Source organism: Colius striatus, chromosome 7 (assembly GCF_028858725.1).
Source record: "Colius striatus isolate bColStr4 chromosome 7, bColStr4.1.hap1, whole genome shotgun sequence".
In the NCBI taxonomy this organism is placed as follows: Eukaryota; Metazoa; Chordata; class Aves; order Coliiformes; family Coliidae; genus Colius; species Colius striatus.
The window spans coordinates 31,151,900-31,171,176 of record NC_084765.1 but is presented as its reverse complement, the minus strand read 5'-3'; the positions used below and the strand labels follow the sequence as shown (position 1 = coordinate 31,171,176).

At 40.7% G+C, this 19,277-nt stretch overlaps 1 protein-coding gene across 2 annotated transcripts in view; it reads right to left on the bottom strand.

Moving 5' to 3' along the window:
- The window catches only part of CERS3 (ceramide synthase 3), a 49,598-nt gene that overhangs the window by 8,610 nt on the left and 21,711 nt on the right, over positions 1-19,277 (bottom strand). For both annotated transcript variants that reach the window (XM_062000014.1, XM_062000013.1), the window contains exons 4-10: positions 19,148-19,266; positions 15,165-15,222; positions 14,296-14,346; positions 13,115-13,207; positions 12,718-12,846; positions 10,940-11,046; positions 9,383-9,539 (exon numbers count right to left, since the gene is read on the bottom strand). In XM_062000014.1, the coding sequence (XP_061855998.1) occupies positions 9,383-9,539; positions 10,940-11,046; positions 12,718-12,846; positions 13,115-13,207; positions 14,296-14,346; positions 15,165-15,222; positions 19,148-19,266 (714 nt within the window). The remainder of the gene's footprint in view (positions 1-9,382; positions 9,540-10,939; positions 11,047-12,717; positions 12,847-13,114; positions 13,208-14,295; positions 14,347-15,164; positions 15,223-19,147; positions 19,267-19,277) is intronic.

Here is a 19,277-nt window from a genome sequence, read left to right as displayed (position 1 = left end):
AGTGAAGATGCAGACTTTCCAAATTAATTGTATTGGACATCCTGTGGCCAAACTCCTTGTATTTAATCTCTCTCTTCTATGTAACACTCATTCCTCAAGCTTTCCACTGAGAGTCTTCAGAGGGAACTCAAAGACAACGTGTGAAAAACAGAAGTTACACTAATTCCACAAATATTGAAAAGAATAATCTCATAAAACAAGATATTACAATTAGAACATGTCCCTGGATTGGAAGGAATACATTTAACCTGAGAAAATATCCTTCATGTTGTCACTCAGCGTAACACACCTGTAACTGCAGCTATAATACCTGGACTGTTCAGAAGAAATAAATCATTGTTTATGGTTAATCAGGTACTCTGTGGTTTCAATAAAGTCTGCTAGCTGTGTTATTGAAATTCACTAACTAAACCTTGCACTCAAGTGTATGTGGCCTTACGATAATGTCAAAAGCCCAGGAGGTACCGAGTGAGTCATCATGTCCCACTGCTTTTTGAATGATTCCAATTTTAAATCCACAGTTGGCAAAGAAACAAAGAACAATATAATAGGCATTTGATGCTGTTCTCTATAGTGAACTTTTTTTTACCCTAGGACAGAACTTGCATTAAGCCAAGGAGTTCAGTGGTATGACCTTTTATCAGAAAATGCACTTTTAGTCCTTAAAAATGCTTTTTTGGCAACCAAACAGCTGATCAGACACTCACACGTTTCTCAGTGAGGTAAGACACTGCACTTGAGATGACTGTTTTGAAACAACACAGCTGTTGAGGAATACTCCTACAGAAGCCTCAGAGCACTGTTAAACTAACCTGAAACCACAAAGAGTACAATCATGTAAGTGAAGGCACTTTCATCTCCTACGTCCACTGAGGGCTTGTTTCTCTATTTCCATTGTTATGAGTCATTCTGTTCCTTTTGGGACACCTCTAAAGGTTACCTCCATACTTGAACACTACCAATCTAATTGTCTAGTCCCATACCTAACAAGTAATGTCTTTTCATTTGATATTCATATCACAGTACCTAAAATCATTTCAACACCCTGCTATTGAGGCTGGATATAGAATATTTTAAGTGGTACTTAATGAACAACATTTCTTAAACAGCATCAGAATTCCCATATGCTTTAGTCACTTGGTGGGAGATTTACTTCACTGAAGCTGGGCGTTCTGGAAGTAGCTAGGCACAGCTTCAGTTATGCACAACAAATCCTACCTTTGCGTGCTTCACACCCATCGCTGCCCAATTAGACTGATGGATGGATCAAGGTGGTTTGTTTGCTTTCTGGTGATGTGAACCCTGCAGTGTGCTATGCCTGCTCAAAAGTTACTTGAATTGTGGAAGAGAGTGTGCTATGCCTGCTCAAAAGTTACTTGAATTGTGGAAGAGAGACCGCTCCTTAGGATTTCCTACCTTCTTTGCATGTCATAAGGACAACAGAGCACTCTTGGATCCTCCTAGGGAAACATACCTTCTTTAAATATGAGGTAGGACATTTTCCTTCTTCCCAATTGATATTAATCTGTCATTAACTAGCTTTACTTCTAAGTTTCTTTTTTTTTTTAATCAGCTCAGCAAATTGCAGTACTGTGAACCCCTCTGAAAGCATGAGAATTACTCACCTCATAACAAAGCTACAACTCAAATCTCTGCAGCATATATTAAAACCAGTAAATGAAAGCATCCAAAGCTGTGCAGAAGGCCTAGGGTTTGCTTTGTAAATTGATTTTTGGCAATTGAAAAGATAAGCACATATGCACACTATTTATATATATATATAGTTTTTATATAGCTGCATATATATAAAACTAGCAACAAATGGAACATTTCATAAATAACCTTCTAGAAGATTCAAAGATATGAACAGTTATCAAGGGAAGCCAGAAAAACTGTGAGCTAATGCCCTTCTGAGAACAGCAAGGTAAATTCATTTTCAAGAAAAGACTTTACCAGTATTTGCCTTTTATCAGAATTAGCAACTTTGACATTAAAAGGGTCATTTAAATCAGGGATTTACTACAAGTAGAGTTGGCTTGTGCCAGACATACACACAGAGAGAGGGGCGGGGATGCTTGTTTGGCCAGATCCATTGCTGGTGAAAACTAACACAATCCCATTGACTTCAAGTGGAGCTCAGCTCATTTCTACCAGCTGAGAACCTGGCCCTGTGTCAACACAGCAGACTTCTGCTGAGCTGGCCAGGGCAGGAAGCTTTGCTTTAAGTATTACATATAGTTTTGATTTTCTATTCTTAGAGGCAGTGGTTATCTGCAGCTCCTCCTGAAGCCAAACTCAGCAACTTTGGAAACAGCAGACTTTTATTGCAGCACGTAAGAGACCTGCACAGACCCACTTATGGACCAGCTAAAGTAAGAGAGGCAGAGGGAGCATCCACACACCCAATTTGTTGGACTGTGGCCAGGAGACTGAGGTTGCTCTTGCATAGTCTTGTGATTGCATACCAGGGCTGTGCAAGGGTACTTTGTCCTAGTGCTCCCACCCCAGCATACCTTCACAAGCACAACTATTCCAATAAAAACCTATTTTCTTCGGTTTCTCATTAGTTCATTCCTCTGTAATGATCAAAACCATCCTTAAGTCTTGTAAGCTTCACCTGAATTTATATAATAGTCAGGTGAAAGGTGTTGTGGAATTAAGGACATTTTTTAAAGACAGAAATAATAATCAAAATTCCAATAGAGAACATTGCTGCTGTCTTGAAATCTGAGGAGTGTGTTTTAGCATACAGTCTGACATACCTCCCAGGAAGCCATTGCTTCATCCTTCATAAGCTGGACTAAAAAGTGGATTTAAACAGCAATCTGCCTTTAACTCTCAGCAGCAGGAAAATGAACTGGTTGAGGCAAAGGAGAGCAGAGAGTGCTCTGGGATTGGCACATGCCCTCTGTGTAGCAGAGAAGAACCGGTGGCTTTTCTTCTTTCACAGACACTGCTGGGCTACACACTCTGACAATACACATCATTGAGGTCAGCCTTGACCTCCAGCCCCAGCAAGGGCAGGACTGCAGAGCTGCCCAGCACACACATTGGGGCTTTTCTCCCTTTTGCCTATTATTGTAAATACCAGCCAGCAAACCTCTGACTCTTTAATACTTTCTTCTGCCTGCTCGTCACCCCTCCTCCCGCAGATGAGTTTGGCAGCATCAAGTCAGATGCTTAATGAGATTGCAGTAGCAGAATGAGAAATATGCAGATGAAGAAAGTCATAACAGGAAGTAATTAATGCTACTGACCTGGCTTCTGAGCTCCCACCTCCAGGCTATTAAAACACTCATGTCCCAAAGGCAATCATTTGAACCAAGTGAGAAGGTTCCCAGATAGACTGGTTTTCATCTCTAAGAGGGAAAACTGTCATTTGTCCTGTTCTGTTCCCCTAACAAGCTATCCTGTATTTATCTGTTGAGAACCAACAAATTCAACTTCTCCACAACCCATTTTCCTTTAAAATGGGGAAAAGGCAACCCCTGCTAATCTAGTTCAATCTGTCTTGTGTTTGTGCCACACCTTCACTCAGAGAACTCAAACTACAAAGCGAGACATCAGGATGTACAGGCCCTTCCCAGTCTAGAAAGTAACCACAAAATCTCCAGTGAAAGCTTATCCACAGCTTCCCAGATCCACAGAGTCATGAAATTGTAACTAGATTGTCCTCTAGAATATATTGCTGCTTTTAAAAGGACTACTTGGAATGAAGGCAAGTGTACCCCTTGGCCTGTTTTATCAGCACCCTGATAGCCATTGGCACAGGACAGGCTTAACAAAATACACAGTTAAAAGAAAGCTGAATTTACATTCCTCTAGTTTCAGAAACTAAGCCCTGTCCTCTGTTTAACTCCTGAAGAATGATACTCTTCTGAAGTAAATAACTTCTCACTGAATGTGTTAATTCTCATTAAATTTTATCTTCTGATTATAAGTCTCCTGAAAACAGATTTTTTTTTTATTGCTTCAGAAAGAAGAAGAAAAATCAGCTGAAAGTCTGACTTTTTAGGAGTCCAATAAACTGCTATGCATGCCAAAACTGAATATACACTTCATGCTTCGTTTTCACATGCCAGTAATTGCACGCTGTATGGAGACACGGCACTGTTGTGCATGATCAGGGTCACGTGATGACCCTTTGCAGCTCAAGTTCAAAGTCAGAGTTTATTAGCTGGGAGCAATCAAGCTCAGCTCACCAACAGTGTGCCCAGCACACACCCAACAGCACACAGTTCCAGCACATCAACACTGGATCCAATTCTATTTGCCACAACAGAGATGTAAAATGTAATCGCTTTAGAGTCCATTCTACTTTCAAATTACAGAGAGGGTTTTTTTTTTTCCCCTTCTCTGTAGTTTTAAAAATCTCTCGAGTTATTGCCTGGTTCAATGAGAAAGGCAGTGCTGGCTCAGCTGTCTGAAGAGCCAAGTGTGGGCAGCCACAGCACCTCTGGGTGAATGGAGACTGAAGAGTGACTTTGGTTTAATAAAGGCAAACAAGTAGATTTTAACTGCCATGGATCTATGGTCTAATTCCAAAGGATATGTAGATGTGATTCTCATGCTAACTAAGGAAAGCAAAGCAAGTGCTGGGGGCTCAAATTTGTCATACAGGATTCCTTACTTCCATGGAGAAATGTTTAAGGACCTGCAAACCAAAAGAGACCCCCCCCATTGCTTTGAACAACGTGCTGTGGGTCTGTGTTCCATGAATATGAAAATTCTCACCCAGGTTCAGCACTGAAATCCCATCCTCCCAGAACCCATGTGGTTACAAAACAAGATAAGATTCAAATGAATTATTAAAACCAGAAGGTTTGTTTGATGCAAACAAATCAAGCACACAAAAAGGAAGAGGGAAAATAAAAGGATTCCAGGCAAGGAAAAGCCTACCTGCTCCTGACAGCAGGTAGTATGGCCTTTGGGAACCACATCAAACTTTAAAACTCACACAAAGGGTAACAGCAAGTGTCTAAAGAGAAGTTCACAAGAAGAAAGATAGGAAGCCACACAGGGTGTAAGACAGAAAGCACCCCCATGGGTGTAAAGAATCATTGCTTTTCAGTGTAAGTAGTGAGGGCATGTTTTACAAGAGAATAACGTGTCTGCATTCCAAAGGACTTGCAGGCCTTGCCTAAGCATTAATATTAAAACATATCAAGTATTCTATTCCATGGGCATGCTTTTGAGGATATGGTTTCAGTTGTGTATTTTCTTGTGATACAGAAGGAGAGTTACTGATTTACAGAGTCTTTCCATGGCTAACTACTTCTTAGGGCAAGGGCTCAACTGGCACTCCAGTATCAGTATCAGTGTGTAAGAAAGTTAACTTGAACAGGCAGAGATTTCTCAATATGAGAGCAATCCTCAGGCAGAACAAAATGCTGAAGTTTAAGAATGACTGCTGGAAACAGCAGAAGTATCACAAGTATTTCAACCCCAAAATAGCATTATCACTTTCATCTACCCCTACCCTGTCCTTAGTCATTCTTTGAATGTCAGCTCTCACTGTTCCCTTGGGAATTTGGACCAAATAAGGAATAAACAAACCGTGGACAAGGATATGCCCAAACAACATCTTTTACAGGCCTGCTTAACAAAATACAAAATACCCAAGAAATACCAAAGATATATAGGTGGCACCAGTTCTTTTCTAAAGAGTGACAAGTTCAAAAGCCTGCACCATGGCATTGCTGGGTCTTTTCTGCTTCAGGAGAGGAAAGAACCAGAGTGAATCAAAGAAAACTGCAGCTGATGACTCTTAAATAACAGTGGCCATTATAAAGAAGCTCATTACTATACTTGAAGGCAGTCTGATGGTGACTAAACAACTGAAAGACAAAGAAAATATCTTCCTGGTCTCATTACAGCCCGTTAAAAACCTGACATTGATGGACTTTGCATCAGCCCTGAAGTATCTGAGTCATGTGGACATCATGCCTATTTCCTACAACTTACACACATTTTTCAAGATGTAAAGCACTGTAGTTTTAAAACCTTAATGTGTAATGGCTTTAACATGTATTTCACATCTTAGTTTGCTATAATAATGTGGCTATAAGCTGCTGTCATTCACTCCCTTTTTCTGACCTTGGAAATGAAATGTTTAATGTCCATGGGATTTTCCTGGCGAGATCCTTTCAATCAGTGCATATGTACATACTTCCCTGTATGCTTTTTCAATTTTCCTAAAATATTCTCACATGTGCAGACATGATGACTAGACATGTTTCAGTGGTGCTTGAAACTCGATACCAGTGGGTCATTTAACCATGTAATTGAACAATGTTACAGAAACACACCGAGTTTCCTAGCAACAAAAGGCCTTGGACATCAAGATGGCAGCCAGCAAATAACATTGCAATTGCCTGACCTAACTTGAAAAGAAATTACACTGAAGGATGTCCTTCTTCCTCTCTCAGCAGAACTGATCTAAGATACATGGCTACACATCTGGCCTTGGAGAGCTTTTCTTACATGCATTTGTCCTCCTACGGAGGTCACAAAATGTCACATGGGAAAGGACATTTGGGTTTCTTTGGGGTGTTTTTATATTTTTCAGCACTAAGAACAATCTTTGATCTCAAAAATTTAATACTTCTATCCCATTAAGTTTAATGCTATTGAAAATAAGAAGCTTCTTGATGCAAAGTAGTTGAGCACAGCTTTGCTTATTGAGGCAGAATTCCCCCTGGTTGGGGCATTTCTGGTGGGCTGGGCCAGGGGAAAAGGTGGCACAAGTTCCACAAGCCTGGACACTAGTGCTGCTCTGTGCTTCCAGTTCTGGTGCCAAAGCAACTAGGACACGGAGGGACAGAGCAACATGATCTCCTCCCTTCTTTCCTTTTTCTTCATTTTCATCCATCTCTGGCTGCAGTACTTGGGAGGAGAGAAAGGGCAAGATTTTTAGTCTCAGTTCTTTTTTTGCTGAAGCAAGTTGAATGAGTAGTTATTCCAGAAGACTGAGGACAATTGTCCTCTTCATTAGTGCAGGTGACATCTGAAATGAAGTGCTTCTGACTAGCCAGTTCCAGACAAAAGCCATCTTTTCCCGAGGGGGAAGAGTAAAAGCATGGAAGAAGCTCCCAACTCATGAGGCTGCATTTAAATTACATCAAATTACTTGATGTAATTCCCATTATAATTCCTGTCTGTAACAAAGCCTCCTGCCACCGTCTGGAGACAAGAGTAGTGAATCTAGACCCACAGCTCTAAGCAAGATGTAACACATTTCTGTGTTAGTCTGAATAACAACAGAAGGGACTTAGTGGCTATGTGACATCCTGGGAACTTGGACCTACCTGTTTACATTCCCACCGAATCCCACCTTTCACATCTGACCTAGACAAGTCCTTTAACATGGGACAACAGTACTTCTCACTGAGAATAAATACCTTCAAGCCTATTGACTTTCAGACAGTGTGATGGCATGGATCAAGAAGGATGGAGAGAGGGAAGACATCTGCCCCTGGATGGATGCTAGGAGCTGTTAGTTGCTCCACTATAGTGATTTTCACTGGTGACTCCAACGACACAGGGTGGCTTAAGGCACAGAGGACACTGAAGAAATTCCTTACACCTTTGCAGTGCTCAGGGCTTCCTTCACTTCAGCATCATCCATCCCTATTCCCAGTTACATCACAACTTCGTTTTTCCATCTGAAACAGCTAACTGCTGCTTCAAGAAAAGTGTCAAAATTTGCCCGTTTTCCAGATGAAAACTTAAATCTTGGGCAGAGAAACAAACCCCTTCTAATACAAGGATGATGGTTTACTGATATTTTCACTGAAATGGCAGTAGCTATTTGTGTGAAGCATGTCTCTAACAAATACATTGGTATGAAAATGCTGCCTTGCAAACACCATTCTTTTCAACATTGCCTTTACAGCTTTGGAGGCACTGGCTGCTTTTGCAGCCAAGTTTGCCACCACTATGGAAAACAGGCTGCACATGCAAGCCAGCTGAAGTCATTCAGGCTGAAAAGGGCTAGGGCTGCTGCTGCTACCACTGAAACAGTGTTGTTTGGAAACCGTCTTCTCAGAGAGCTGTATAAGGAATCAAAAATCCACAGTAGGGATACAGCCTTGATGCTTTCCCATTTTTTAGCCATGACTAATACAATAAAAAGCTCTTATCTCTAAATAAAACATTTCTGTCCCTTACAAAGGCATGAAAGCAAGCAGGGCAAAATGGCCATATATAGCTGGCCTGGTAATGCCCTTACCACTGCATCTGAAGACCTTTCTGTACTCTCATAACCTCAATAAACGTGGATGAAGAACGCCAAAGCCTTCCTCTTCCTCATCCAAAAGGTAGAGGGATGTCCCTCTTAGTTTCATCAGAAGAGTTGTGGGAGAATAACACAAAGTCAAAATAAAAAAAAAAAGATAATGCAAGAAGTAAACCCCTTTGACACTCAATCAGCCAGGCCAGGAATAATTATGTAATTCATCTAACAGAGGTAACTGACAAGCAAGAAATACAAGGTTTTCAGTGTCTAAGGCAACACAAAAGCAAGTTTTAGAAGCAGAACACTACAAACCATTTCTTCTCCATATTTGTCCCTTATATACAGCTGTTTGTTGTTGAATAAGGGTTGAGTTTGTAACTGCAGTTTTCTTCTAGGAAAGACATTGGGTCTCCCTATGATATCCAGCTGTCAATTTGCACAAGATTTGAAGGAATCCAGTAACTACAGGATGGTTTCTGTTCTGTTCTCAAATGGCAGTTAAATACATTTACTTCAGGTGCTTCACAACATTAAAAGCTTCAGATAAAACAACAATCAGCTCAATTAAGTTTTTTGCATCTCCATCCTCAAAGGAAATACCATTTTTCAGTAGCACAACTGAAGTTTCACCTAAACTAGTAAAATATACTTGTAAATGCCTATGCCAAATCTTAAGAGACATTCTCCAAAGTCCTTTTCTAAATGCTTTTTATCTACTCTGCACACTTCATGACAAGAGACCTTGTGAAAATGTTCCTACCTCAGGCAACCATACAAGACCTGAATGGCAGCAAAGTTTGCTTTATAGGCTTTCCTCAAATGAGTTCTCACTACAAGGTAAAAACAAACTATGGCAGCACCAGTCTTGCACTGTTTCTCTACTCCAGATGAATACAACTGTTTTGTTGTGTCACAGCATAATACCACATCAACTTCATATGTTTTTCTTAATCCAAGATCGGTATAGTTGACCTCAAATTTAGACAAAGCTGAAGAACTTTAACTACAAGTTTTCTGCAATATTGAAAGATCTCATCACTTACCTCTTTTTTTTGGTATGTTCCTACCAAGTCCATCTAGAAGAAGATGGCTTTGACTCAGAACACAGGGATTTCTAAAGAGTGCTGCAGAAGCAAAAATGCTTACCTTTAGGCAAATGAATCTTTTCAGGATCTTGAGAATTAAGTAACCCCAATATAAATGCAAGCCTTGCAGGATCAGTAGTTGCCCATTGAAGAAAAAATAGGCTATGACAGGAGTGGTGGAGTAGTACGTAGGCTGATACAGTGTGGCACGAAGAATCCTGAACAAATAAAGGTCACTGTTAAGGTGCAAGATTTCTTGTCTCTGCTATTTATTTACAACTATTTCTAATGATAGATTCCAAGCTAATTAATTATTTCCACAAAATACTCAAAAGCTCTGCAGAGATAACAGCTTAATTAACAAGCCCTAAATTAACTAGATTATGCATCTCTATTAAAACATAGACTTCAGAAGATGAGACATTAAGAGTCTCACATGAAAGCATTCTAAGTTTAGGGAAAGAAATCCTAGTTTCTAGTTCTTGAGCTCTGTGTGATCTAGATACTATGCAACTCAGAGCTTGTCTATGCCATTTTTTTAAATGCAAATTATTTCTGATCTGAAATCCACACTCCAGAGAAAATCCTACAGGCTTTGCAGCAGAGCTTTTTGTTAATGAATGCATGTTTTGTCCATCTTAAAACTTCTATATTATTTGAGAGTTTTTGAGGCCCTTTAATCTCCTCGTGTTTTGCTTCCAGGCTAAAGAACAAGAAACTCAGTGAAGCAAAAATGATTTGAGATCGCTTGTATAGTTAATTAAAAAAAATACAATAAAGTAAAACACATCAGCATTTATGAAAGAAAACACTGAAGGAAATTAAAACCTTGTGTTGATCAATGTTCAGAACTATTAATTTAACCATCTTGAGTCTCTAAGGGTTTGTCTACATGCAGGGAGGAGCATGAAGGCAAACTAGAGCACGGCAACAAAACTGTGAATATGAAACACATTAAAGGCTTTTTAGGAGCTAAACATGTTAAGCATTAAGCACACTAAGCACCCGTGTGGATGCTCCAAAGCAGATTAAGTCATAACACTCTAAAGTCATGTGAATATTTAGCAAGTTATGATTTATTTGCACTGACTTCATAAATCAATTGGTTGACCTTAACTTTCCTGAATGCCCCTCCTGTGAGGTGAGGCACTACCCAAGAACTAGATAGCAAAAAGGCACCTCTACAAAATAAAGTAACTACAATCACATCGGAGTGACACTGTACTCTGACTTTGCAGCTACAGCAGGAGGGGTGGAATGAAAGGGAAAACAATTTCTTCCAGTTTAGTAGGCTCAGTCCCCTTGAAATACAGGAGCTCACAGCATTTAACTACAATTGACAAAAAACAGTTAAATAATACACAAAAGCCTTTATCTATGTTTGCATATTTTAAATAGGCTCATTTAAAAACCATTCTTACTTAAGTTGCTTTTAAAAAGAAAGTTACAGGTTTTGTCAAATCTTCTTGCTGGCCTTTAGTAGGCACAACAACAAAAGTTCTGCTTCTGCTCTTTGAAGTACAGTCCATTCCTTTCCTTTTCCCATCACAACCAATACTAACCCCTCAATGGAAACGGGAAGAAAATAAAAGCTATGAATACATTAGATATTGCTTACCAGCAGGGGAAGAGAACGATTCTTGTGATGAAGAATACGATAGAAAAGAGGATAAAGAACACATTGCAGGTTTTCTCCCAGTGAGCGTAATTAAACATTTTGGCTGCCTGCGTTGAATAAAACCCATCAAACATATTACAAATAGTCTCTGAAATACATTCCTTTCTGCATTTTCTTAAATAAAGGCTCATCTTCCACCTAAGTAGAAAGAAAATTTCCTCCTTGTTTGACATGTAAAGCAATCACTTCGCTGATACCTAATGCAGCAGTATCAAACCAGATTTATATCTCCCCTTTCATCTTGAAGGCAAGGATTCTGTATCAAAGGCCTAAAGAACAGCTCTTTGACTAGACTATAAAAGTGTCATAAAAAACACAAAGTGGTCTTGCAAGCAGAGGTAATCCCCCATCCCTGTACCAGATTCAAAACAGGCTGAAAGCTGCTGGCCACATCTGCGTGCTCAGGAGCAGCGGTGACCCCTCATGTGCAGAGATTCTGGCGTATGTTACTGACCCTTCTCTGTGCCTAACTCAGCTTCTGTCTTCTCCTTTTTGAGAGCCAGAGATCCTAGCACTGGTCTCTATCCTGCTAATAAAGATTTTAGTTGCTGCTGCTCCCCTAGCTGAACTGTACAGCTCTCCATACTTCATTTAGAAATCACCCTGGACACTGTTGAATGAAACAGCTGTTCTCAAGTGTGAACAAAGCTTCAGGTGCCAAGTCTAGGTTTAAAACAGCAGCTTGATGAACTCTTGAGTGGCAGGGCTGAATTAAGGTATTCTAGTACCTAACTTTAGTTTCTACTGCATGCTGTCCTACCACTTCTCAGCTCAACTGTGTGGCCTTTCAAAGAGTTAACCGGGTCACAAAGCAGTTCAGGATTAGAAGTAAAAATGACAACAACAAAAATCTGTGTGTATACATTTCACCTGGACCAATCCCAACTGCACAACCCCACAATTAGTTGTTCCAACTCAATGCATAGAGTATCAGGAACAAAGATAAACAGCAACAGACAACAGCCTATAAGATACTGCCAATAAAAGAAGTGATGAAACTATGCTCTCAATCTTGGTGTTATAAAACCAGGATGGCTCTATTAAAGGAGACACGGGGTGCAGTTGTCTTCTGAGCAACACAGCAGCAAGCCTCTCTGACTGCAGTGCAGTCTGCAGAACAAGACACTTCTTAAACTTAAAACATTTCTAAACATTGATATTTACTTCAGAGACAAGACTTCTTCAGTCCAGGGGAAGGAACTTTTCTTTTGCCTGTAGATACCCATAATATGTCATTGAGGGATAGCTTGAGTGTCACCAGACAGAAGTCTATGATGCAGATCTACCTCTTGGGCCAACACAGGGGCATGAATGCTGACAAAATTATGCTGGTTTGGGGAAGCAGCCAAAATTTTGGCTGCTAAACTTCTCATGATACCAGTTGCCAAACAAGCTGTTTACAGACTAGCCAACTTGGTCTAATTTTAACATTGAAACAAGAATAATCCAGGAAGGCAGCTGTATTTCCAGTCCCCTGTACTGAAGAACTTCCCTTCTGCTCTTTTCTCATAACGGATTCTGTAACAGAGTATTGGCTTAAGTTACCTAGAAGCTCTTTATCTTAGAATCTGTGGAACTGTGTCTTGGAGACAATAGAAAGGGCTCATATGACACTTGTGTCAAGAAAGATGAAAGCATCACTGAACATATCCTGGGCAACAACCAAAAGAACCCCACCAATCAAAAACCCCAAAACAGAAGATGGAGGGCAGAGTTACCTCGAGCCAGAAGTCTGCAGTATCGTGCACAAACATCACCAGTGTTCCCAGACGCACGTAGTTGGCACACCAGGAGCTACTCATCAGCCCAATGGCTGCCAAGTGGTGAATGACATGAGCCAGAAAATCCTGTAATGGTGAAAAAACAAACAAAAAAATGTAGAGGCAAGCAAGTGCAGCCCTTGAGGGTCTCGGTGGGAATGAAGGGACTAAAGACTTGTCATACAGAGATGCCCTGACAGCCAGGGGAGCACCAACGTGTGCGGGTGTGCCAGGGATAGACTGGTGCTGCCCTCACGTGGCTGCTCCAAGGCCAGGACTAGGACAGTACTTCTTCCAGTCACCCCACACGTCAAAGAAACAGAGGTTTTAGCTACAAACAAGCAGGAGTACTTGCCTTTCTTCTGTTGTCAATCCCAAGTGTAAATAAGAGAGACCAGTAAAAACTGATCTCAGCCATGTAGTACCAATATTGGGATGGCAGCACAGTCTGAAATGAAGGAAAACACAGTTACTCTGAGAAGACCAAAAAGTGAATGCCAAGTGAAATTACATCTTTTTTCCTTTCCTCACTTCTTTTCCTCCTCTGTTGAGTCTTGCTTAAAAAATTAAACTAAACTAAATCCCTGTTCTGGGCTTCATTAAGAAGGATGTTCTGGGAGCCAAATATTTGAGCCTTTACTCAGACCAAACTCTCTGTTTCTGCAGTTCCTCCTCCACCTCTGGATTTTACCATGCTTGTTTCCCCTGTTTTTGTCAGAGAACTACACACAGAGTGCTTCTGCATTTAATTACAAACAACTGCAAATAAACAAAGGCCTCCTTTTTGGTGAGCAATTAAGATTTTAAACATTCACACATCCCATGACTAAGGAGTCAGCTATTTCTGCTAAAGTCCTATGCATCTGCTTAGGGATAGATGCTGAGCTTGACTGGTCCCTTGGTTAAATACATTTCCCAGGTGGCAGGAAGCAGGCTTGGTTACCAGGTCCCAGTGAGTAAGAAGCACTGGGAATAACCATCTGGGAGGCAGGATTCTTTTTATTCTTGGCCCCTGCCTAGGACAGGGAAAAGAAAGTAGCGTGATGGGCCAAAGATTTTTTTAAATGGGAGGGGGGAGGGCACATAAGAACCTCTGGGAGGTGGGTGAGAAGGCAGTTTGCTTGGAGTCATGTGTTATGGGATGGTTAGTAAAATATTTTAGGAATAACTGAGAGTACCATGGCTCTAGGGAACAACCAGAGTATTGAGCAGAGATCCTCCAGCAGGGACACACATTATGCCAAACCAAGTGACGGCAGCTATTCAGAGCACAGCCAGGGCTCTGCACTGAAACCTGTAAACACCTACTGGGTGAAGCTGGTAACTCAGAATGGGTGGAAATAATACTGGGTTGGTTGGAGGGCTGAGCTGCAACACAGGCAGGTCAGGGAGAAGCCCTGCAAAAGGCTTTTTGGTGCCACACCTCTCCAGGAGGAGCAGGTTGGGAGGGGGAAGAGTTTCTGTGGATTACCTCTTTTCAATAGGGAAAATACCTCAAATACCTGGAGGGCAATGGCTCGATGCCAAAACACTCACCTGGAATGGATAGCCAACCCATGTCTGCCAGATGTCGTAAAACCAAGGTTTCTGGGAAGACAGATCATTCAGAGATCGACCAGCTGAGCAACAGTAACTCATCTGAACTCAAAATCTTCAACACCTAAAATTTCTTTAAGTGGAGCAGGCTAAGAGAGTTTTGGTAACTGTTCACCAATCTCTAAAGGGATTTTGCATCTCGGGTTTATGGTACTGGTCCCAGCTTTTTGGCTGCTTTTCAGGACACCTGAAACGTTCATCATTTCATCATCCAAAGCAGTGGGTGTGTGTTTTTTATTACTGCAATTACTCAAGATGTGTTGCCACAGTGATTAGATTTTGCTGTGTTTACCAGCCATGCACACCACTGGTTCATGATGATAAACAGTGTTTGGAGAGAAGAGCCAGATGAATGTAGACATGCTGAGAACTGTTCTGCTCTCATAATTACAAGCAGTGCTCTCTGTTAATTCCCATTTCTGACTCCACAGCAACACCTCAATGAATAGCTGTGAAATACACCATTGTTGCAGCCCCCAGAAGTGCTGCCAGGAGAGGTTTATGGCCTCCTTTGAGAAAAACAGGGCCATGTGATGCATTTGTAGGTGTTAACAAGGCATGTTGTAAAACCATCTGTGTGACTTCTTAAAACTTGCCTTAAAAACCCTGATTACTCAGGTCACTTTATCATGGAAGTTCAAAACATTGCTTAAAAAAACCCCACATAAGTAAAAGCTCAATGGGTGTTTCAGCTTACATACCTCAAAGATCTGAAACCAGCAAGTCATTCACTGGGCTCTGAGATTTAGAAATCAGCCCTTATTTTGTTATAAATATAAGGATATCAATCCTGCAATAAATTAACTTACATCATACAGAAACAGAAATCCAGCAATGGAGGATACAAGATAGAATGAAAATCTCCAGCTGCAAAATCAAAATGGAAAAATAAGAACAATGTATCACATGGTTTTTTTGTAGATCTTGTCCTGAGCCAGAATCACTGCAAATCACTGTGTAGCACAGATAATCTTCCCACTAACATTCCCTCACACTCTACATTGAGGGTTGTCATGTATTAATTATATCTGGATTATTAATATTGACATATTTAAGATTTAACTAATTGCTGAGGTAGTAAGTTATTTTACATTCTCACAATATAAATATCTCGATTGTGATTACAAGGGTAATTTTCCAGCCAGGCATGAGCTGATCAAGAGAATGGTCACAGCAAATGCAACAAAGCCACTAAAAACTTAATGTTTTATAACACCAGCCTTTCCTGTTGTATCAAGGAATTCACACTCAACTAAGAACATCTCACACTTGCATGACTCCAGAAGGCCTTTCAGTCACATAGCATATATTTTCCAGTCTCAAACAATGTGAAGACCAACAGTGACTTGTTTCAAATGCTGGGTTAACTGCTTTTGATCTCAACACTGACTGTTGAAAACAGGGAAGCCTTATGAAACTTTTTAACAACTACTGGGTTAGTTTATGTCTTACTACAGTGATCTGAATTAACTATAAACCTTGGTCTTTGACCAGGGTTGCCAGCATTTAGCCTGATCTAAGCTTTTTGTGGCTTAAATAGATATCCTTAAATAGATATCCCATCCTTGAAGCTGGAACATAAAAAGTTCCACTTAAATATAAGAAAAAACTATTTCACTGTGAGGTGAGGGAGCAGTGGCACAGGCTGCCCAGAGAGGGTGTGGAGGCTCCTTCCTTGGAGGTCTTCAGGACCCACCTGGACATGTTCCTATGCCACCTGATCTAGGTGAACCTGCTTCTGCAGGGGGATTGGACTAAATGATCTCTAAAGGTTCCTTCCAACCCCTACCATTCTATGATTCACCAAGGCAGAAAAAGCTTTCAGATTTTCACCACCCATCTTACTGGATCAGCAAAAGGAAAAATGTTCTTCTGTACCTTAGACAACTATGTTGTTGTTTATATTTGCCACAGACTGATGCTGTGATCTGGAGGCAGCCATCAGAATGACTCTGAAGCCTGTGTGGGAGGTATTGTCCCTGGAACTGGGTGCGGCTGGAGAGTCAGCCAGAGCACTCCCACTCCCACCTCTACAGGTGATGGAAGACTTCTTCCTATCCACTCTGCCTCTTGGCAGCAACACACCTGACCTTTCTCAGAGCAACTCTTCAAGGTCAGTAGGAAAACACTGCATGGTTTCACTGCTAAGAAAGATCATGATTGGAGAGAGAGGCACATGGCCCCAAACCTGATGAGAACATTTTACAGAACAAGCAGCATCCTGGAGGAGAGCAGCAAAAAGCCTCCCAGAAAAACTAAATTTTGTTGAAAGAGGAGAACATCGTACTAATGGCAAACATTAATGAAGTTCCATGTAAGAGAAGATAATAAGAACCCATCGGGTAAAAACAGACCATATTTTCTGAGCCCTACATTATCTAGAGGCTGATATCCCAGGTAAATAAAAGTTCAAAACTGAGCAAGCATTGTACAAGAAAAAAAAGAAGCAAACACAAGATGAGGACATGGAAAGTTGGAGGCTGGGCAACAGAGTATGTCTCACACCTGTGGTAAAGTCAAGAAAACAATTATAATATTGCCCCTTGATAATGCTGCTAGTGAAAAATAGTTTCACTTTTCAACTTTAAGCATCATTCTCGGGTGATTTGAAAAAATAAACTAAAGAATACACTGTACAGACAGAAGCATTCAAAGGTATATGATGGAAGTTAGGAAATAAATGGAAGGGGAGAGGAGAATCCAGAAGTAATACCTGGCTTAGAGCTAACCAAGAGATGCCAGGAGAAACAAAACAGTGGCATGGGACAAACTTTACAGGGGCTGATTCTGCCCTCATGCCTCCTATTTCAAGGAAGGGAGGTGTGAGTAGTCCAGTGGCTACAGTGGGACTGATTCCATATTGACTGTAAAGTGTGTTTTTCTGAATCAGATCCAAAGCACAGAGCACCCAACAGCACTGTGCCACTAGTCCCCAGCCTCACAAATATATATTGAACACATTTGGCAATAAACAGTGCTTCATATGAACTCATTATGAGTCCAAGACTGCCAGAGCACTACCTCATTTTGCATTTAGCCAAGCTTCTATATGAATTTGGTGAACAAAACTTAAAGTAAAACTCATCCACATTCACCAAATTTTACCCAAGTGTCTTTTAAACTGTGAACCTGGCCAGCAGGGAGAGCACTCAACAGCAGCAATGCAGAAGGATTTTCTGGTTTCACTTCAGGGACTTTTTTTCTCTCAAACTGACTGTAACAAAAAAGAATTTAGTAGGTAAAGTTAAAGGTTGGTAAGTCTTTCAAGGCAGGGAAGGTTTCACACAATGGGCTCTCAAAACCCCAATGTTGCTTAACTGGAAGCACTAATAGCTTAAATATGGTTTAGATGTGGCTCATCAGATTTTCCTTGTGATTTGGAAAAATGATCCTGGAGATTGCAGGCTCTCAAGAATTTCATAATGCTCATGACCCTGACTACCAGCATGGAATAACTCTGTTCCTCATCTGTTGCCTTGAGAATTAGATCCAATTAAATTCACGGACAGAACAGAGCAGAGTTCACAAAATTGGACAAGAGAAACCTATTTGCTTCATTCTCACTCAAGATGCCAAGCAAGTTTTTATTTCAGTCTTTAGGTGTGTCTTCTTAGGGACATGCATCCACGGCACACACATCTTATCAACAGCAGAAAATCTTACTGTCGCTTGTAAAGCAAAGATGACTGATCCCCAAAACAATGGCAAAAATAAGCCATGGATGTCAGTTTGCTACTCAACTCAGGCTTCAGAGAGACAGCTATCAGCTGGATTTATGCCCAACAGAGGACATCAAATCATTATCCCATTGATTATCAAGGTTATTCTCAGTGTCAAAGTCATTAACTTTGAGCTTTGTAGCTGTTCTTTTAACCCTCATTCCTGAAGCTAATCTACACTAAAAGAGATTATACTATTTAATCAGGTGAATTTTTGCCAGTGTCATTACACCAGTGAAAATGCAAATACACAGGACATGAGGCAAGTGTTTTACACTGGTACAGTTCATTTCAGTATCCAAAAGGGATGAGTTCTGTAAGGAAAGGCCATGCCCATTTAGGGATTTGCAATTTGTATGAGATTTTGGATCACGCAGGAAGAGTCAGCCAGTAAAATGTTTAGTTACAGGGAAGTTCCCACACGTTTGTGAAATATCAGACCCTTGAATGCTTTCCCCAGTTTTCCATCATCTGCATGAGGTTTTGAAACTTTTTACATATTCATTATTGTCACTCAAAATTGCTCAATGGCCCACTCTCCTCAGCATATTTGAGCTCATGTTTTGCACGCTACCCCATCTTCAAGCCGTAACACCTATCATTTAGTCAGGATGCCATGAGTCCTGCTCTTGAACAGACTTGCACACATAAATAGCACCCCAAATGACAGCATGGCTACACAGGTAAACAAGCCTGAGTACTCATTTTTGTTCCCTGATGATTACGGGCAGATAGACAAACATTTTCTTATTCTCTGCATCTTTTCATTAAGCTCCTATGTAGCAGGAGCCTACAAACAAGACAATTATTACACAAGGAAAAAAAGACTTCAAAATATTTTAAGGGCTTTTTTTTTTCAGAAGAAACTGTTAAACAGATCTCTTGAAGTCACACCATTTGTAGAAACACTACTAGATCCTTTGAGATTTTTGCGTATGCACAAACAAAACCCTGCATCAGACAGACTCAGGTTTCTGGAAAATAACTCCCCCTGAAAAGCCACCTGAGGACCTCTGTCCCTTTTTTTCAAACCAATAAAACCCATAATAATCAAAAGCATTGTCTTCTCTTACAAAGCTTCCTGGAATTTCCGAAGCACTGTTGGGATCTCAAGGTTTCTCCGTCTCCTAAACCACTTTTCCACAAAGTGGACAGTACAGTTGCACTTTTTGGCAAGGCCTTGAATCTCTGACTGCAAAAAAA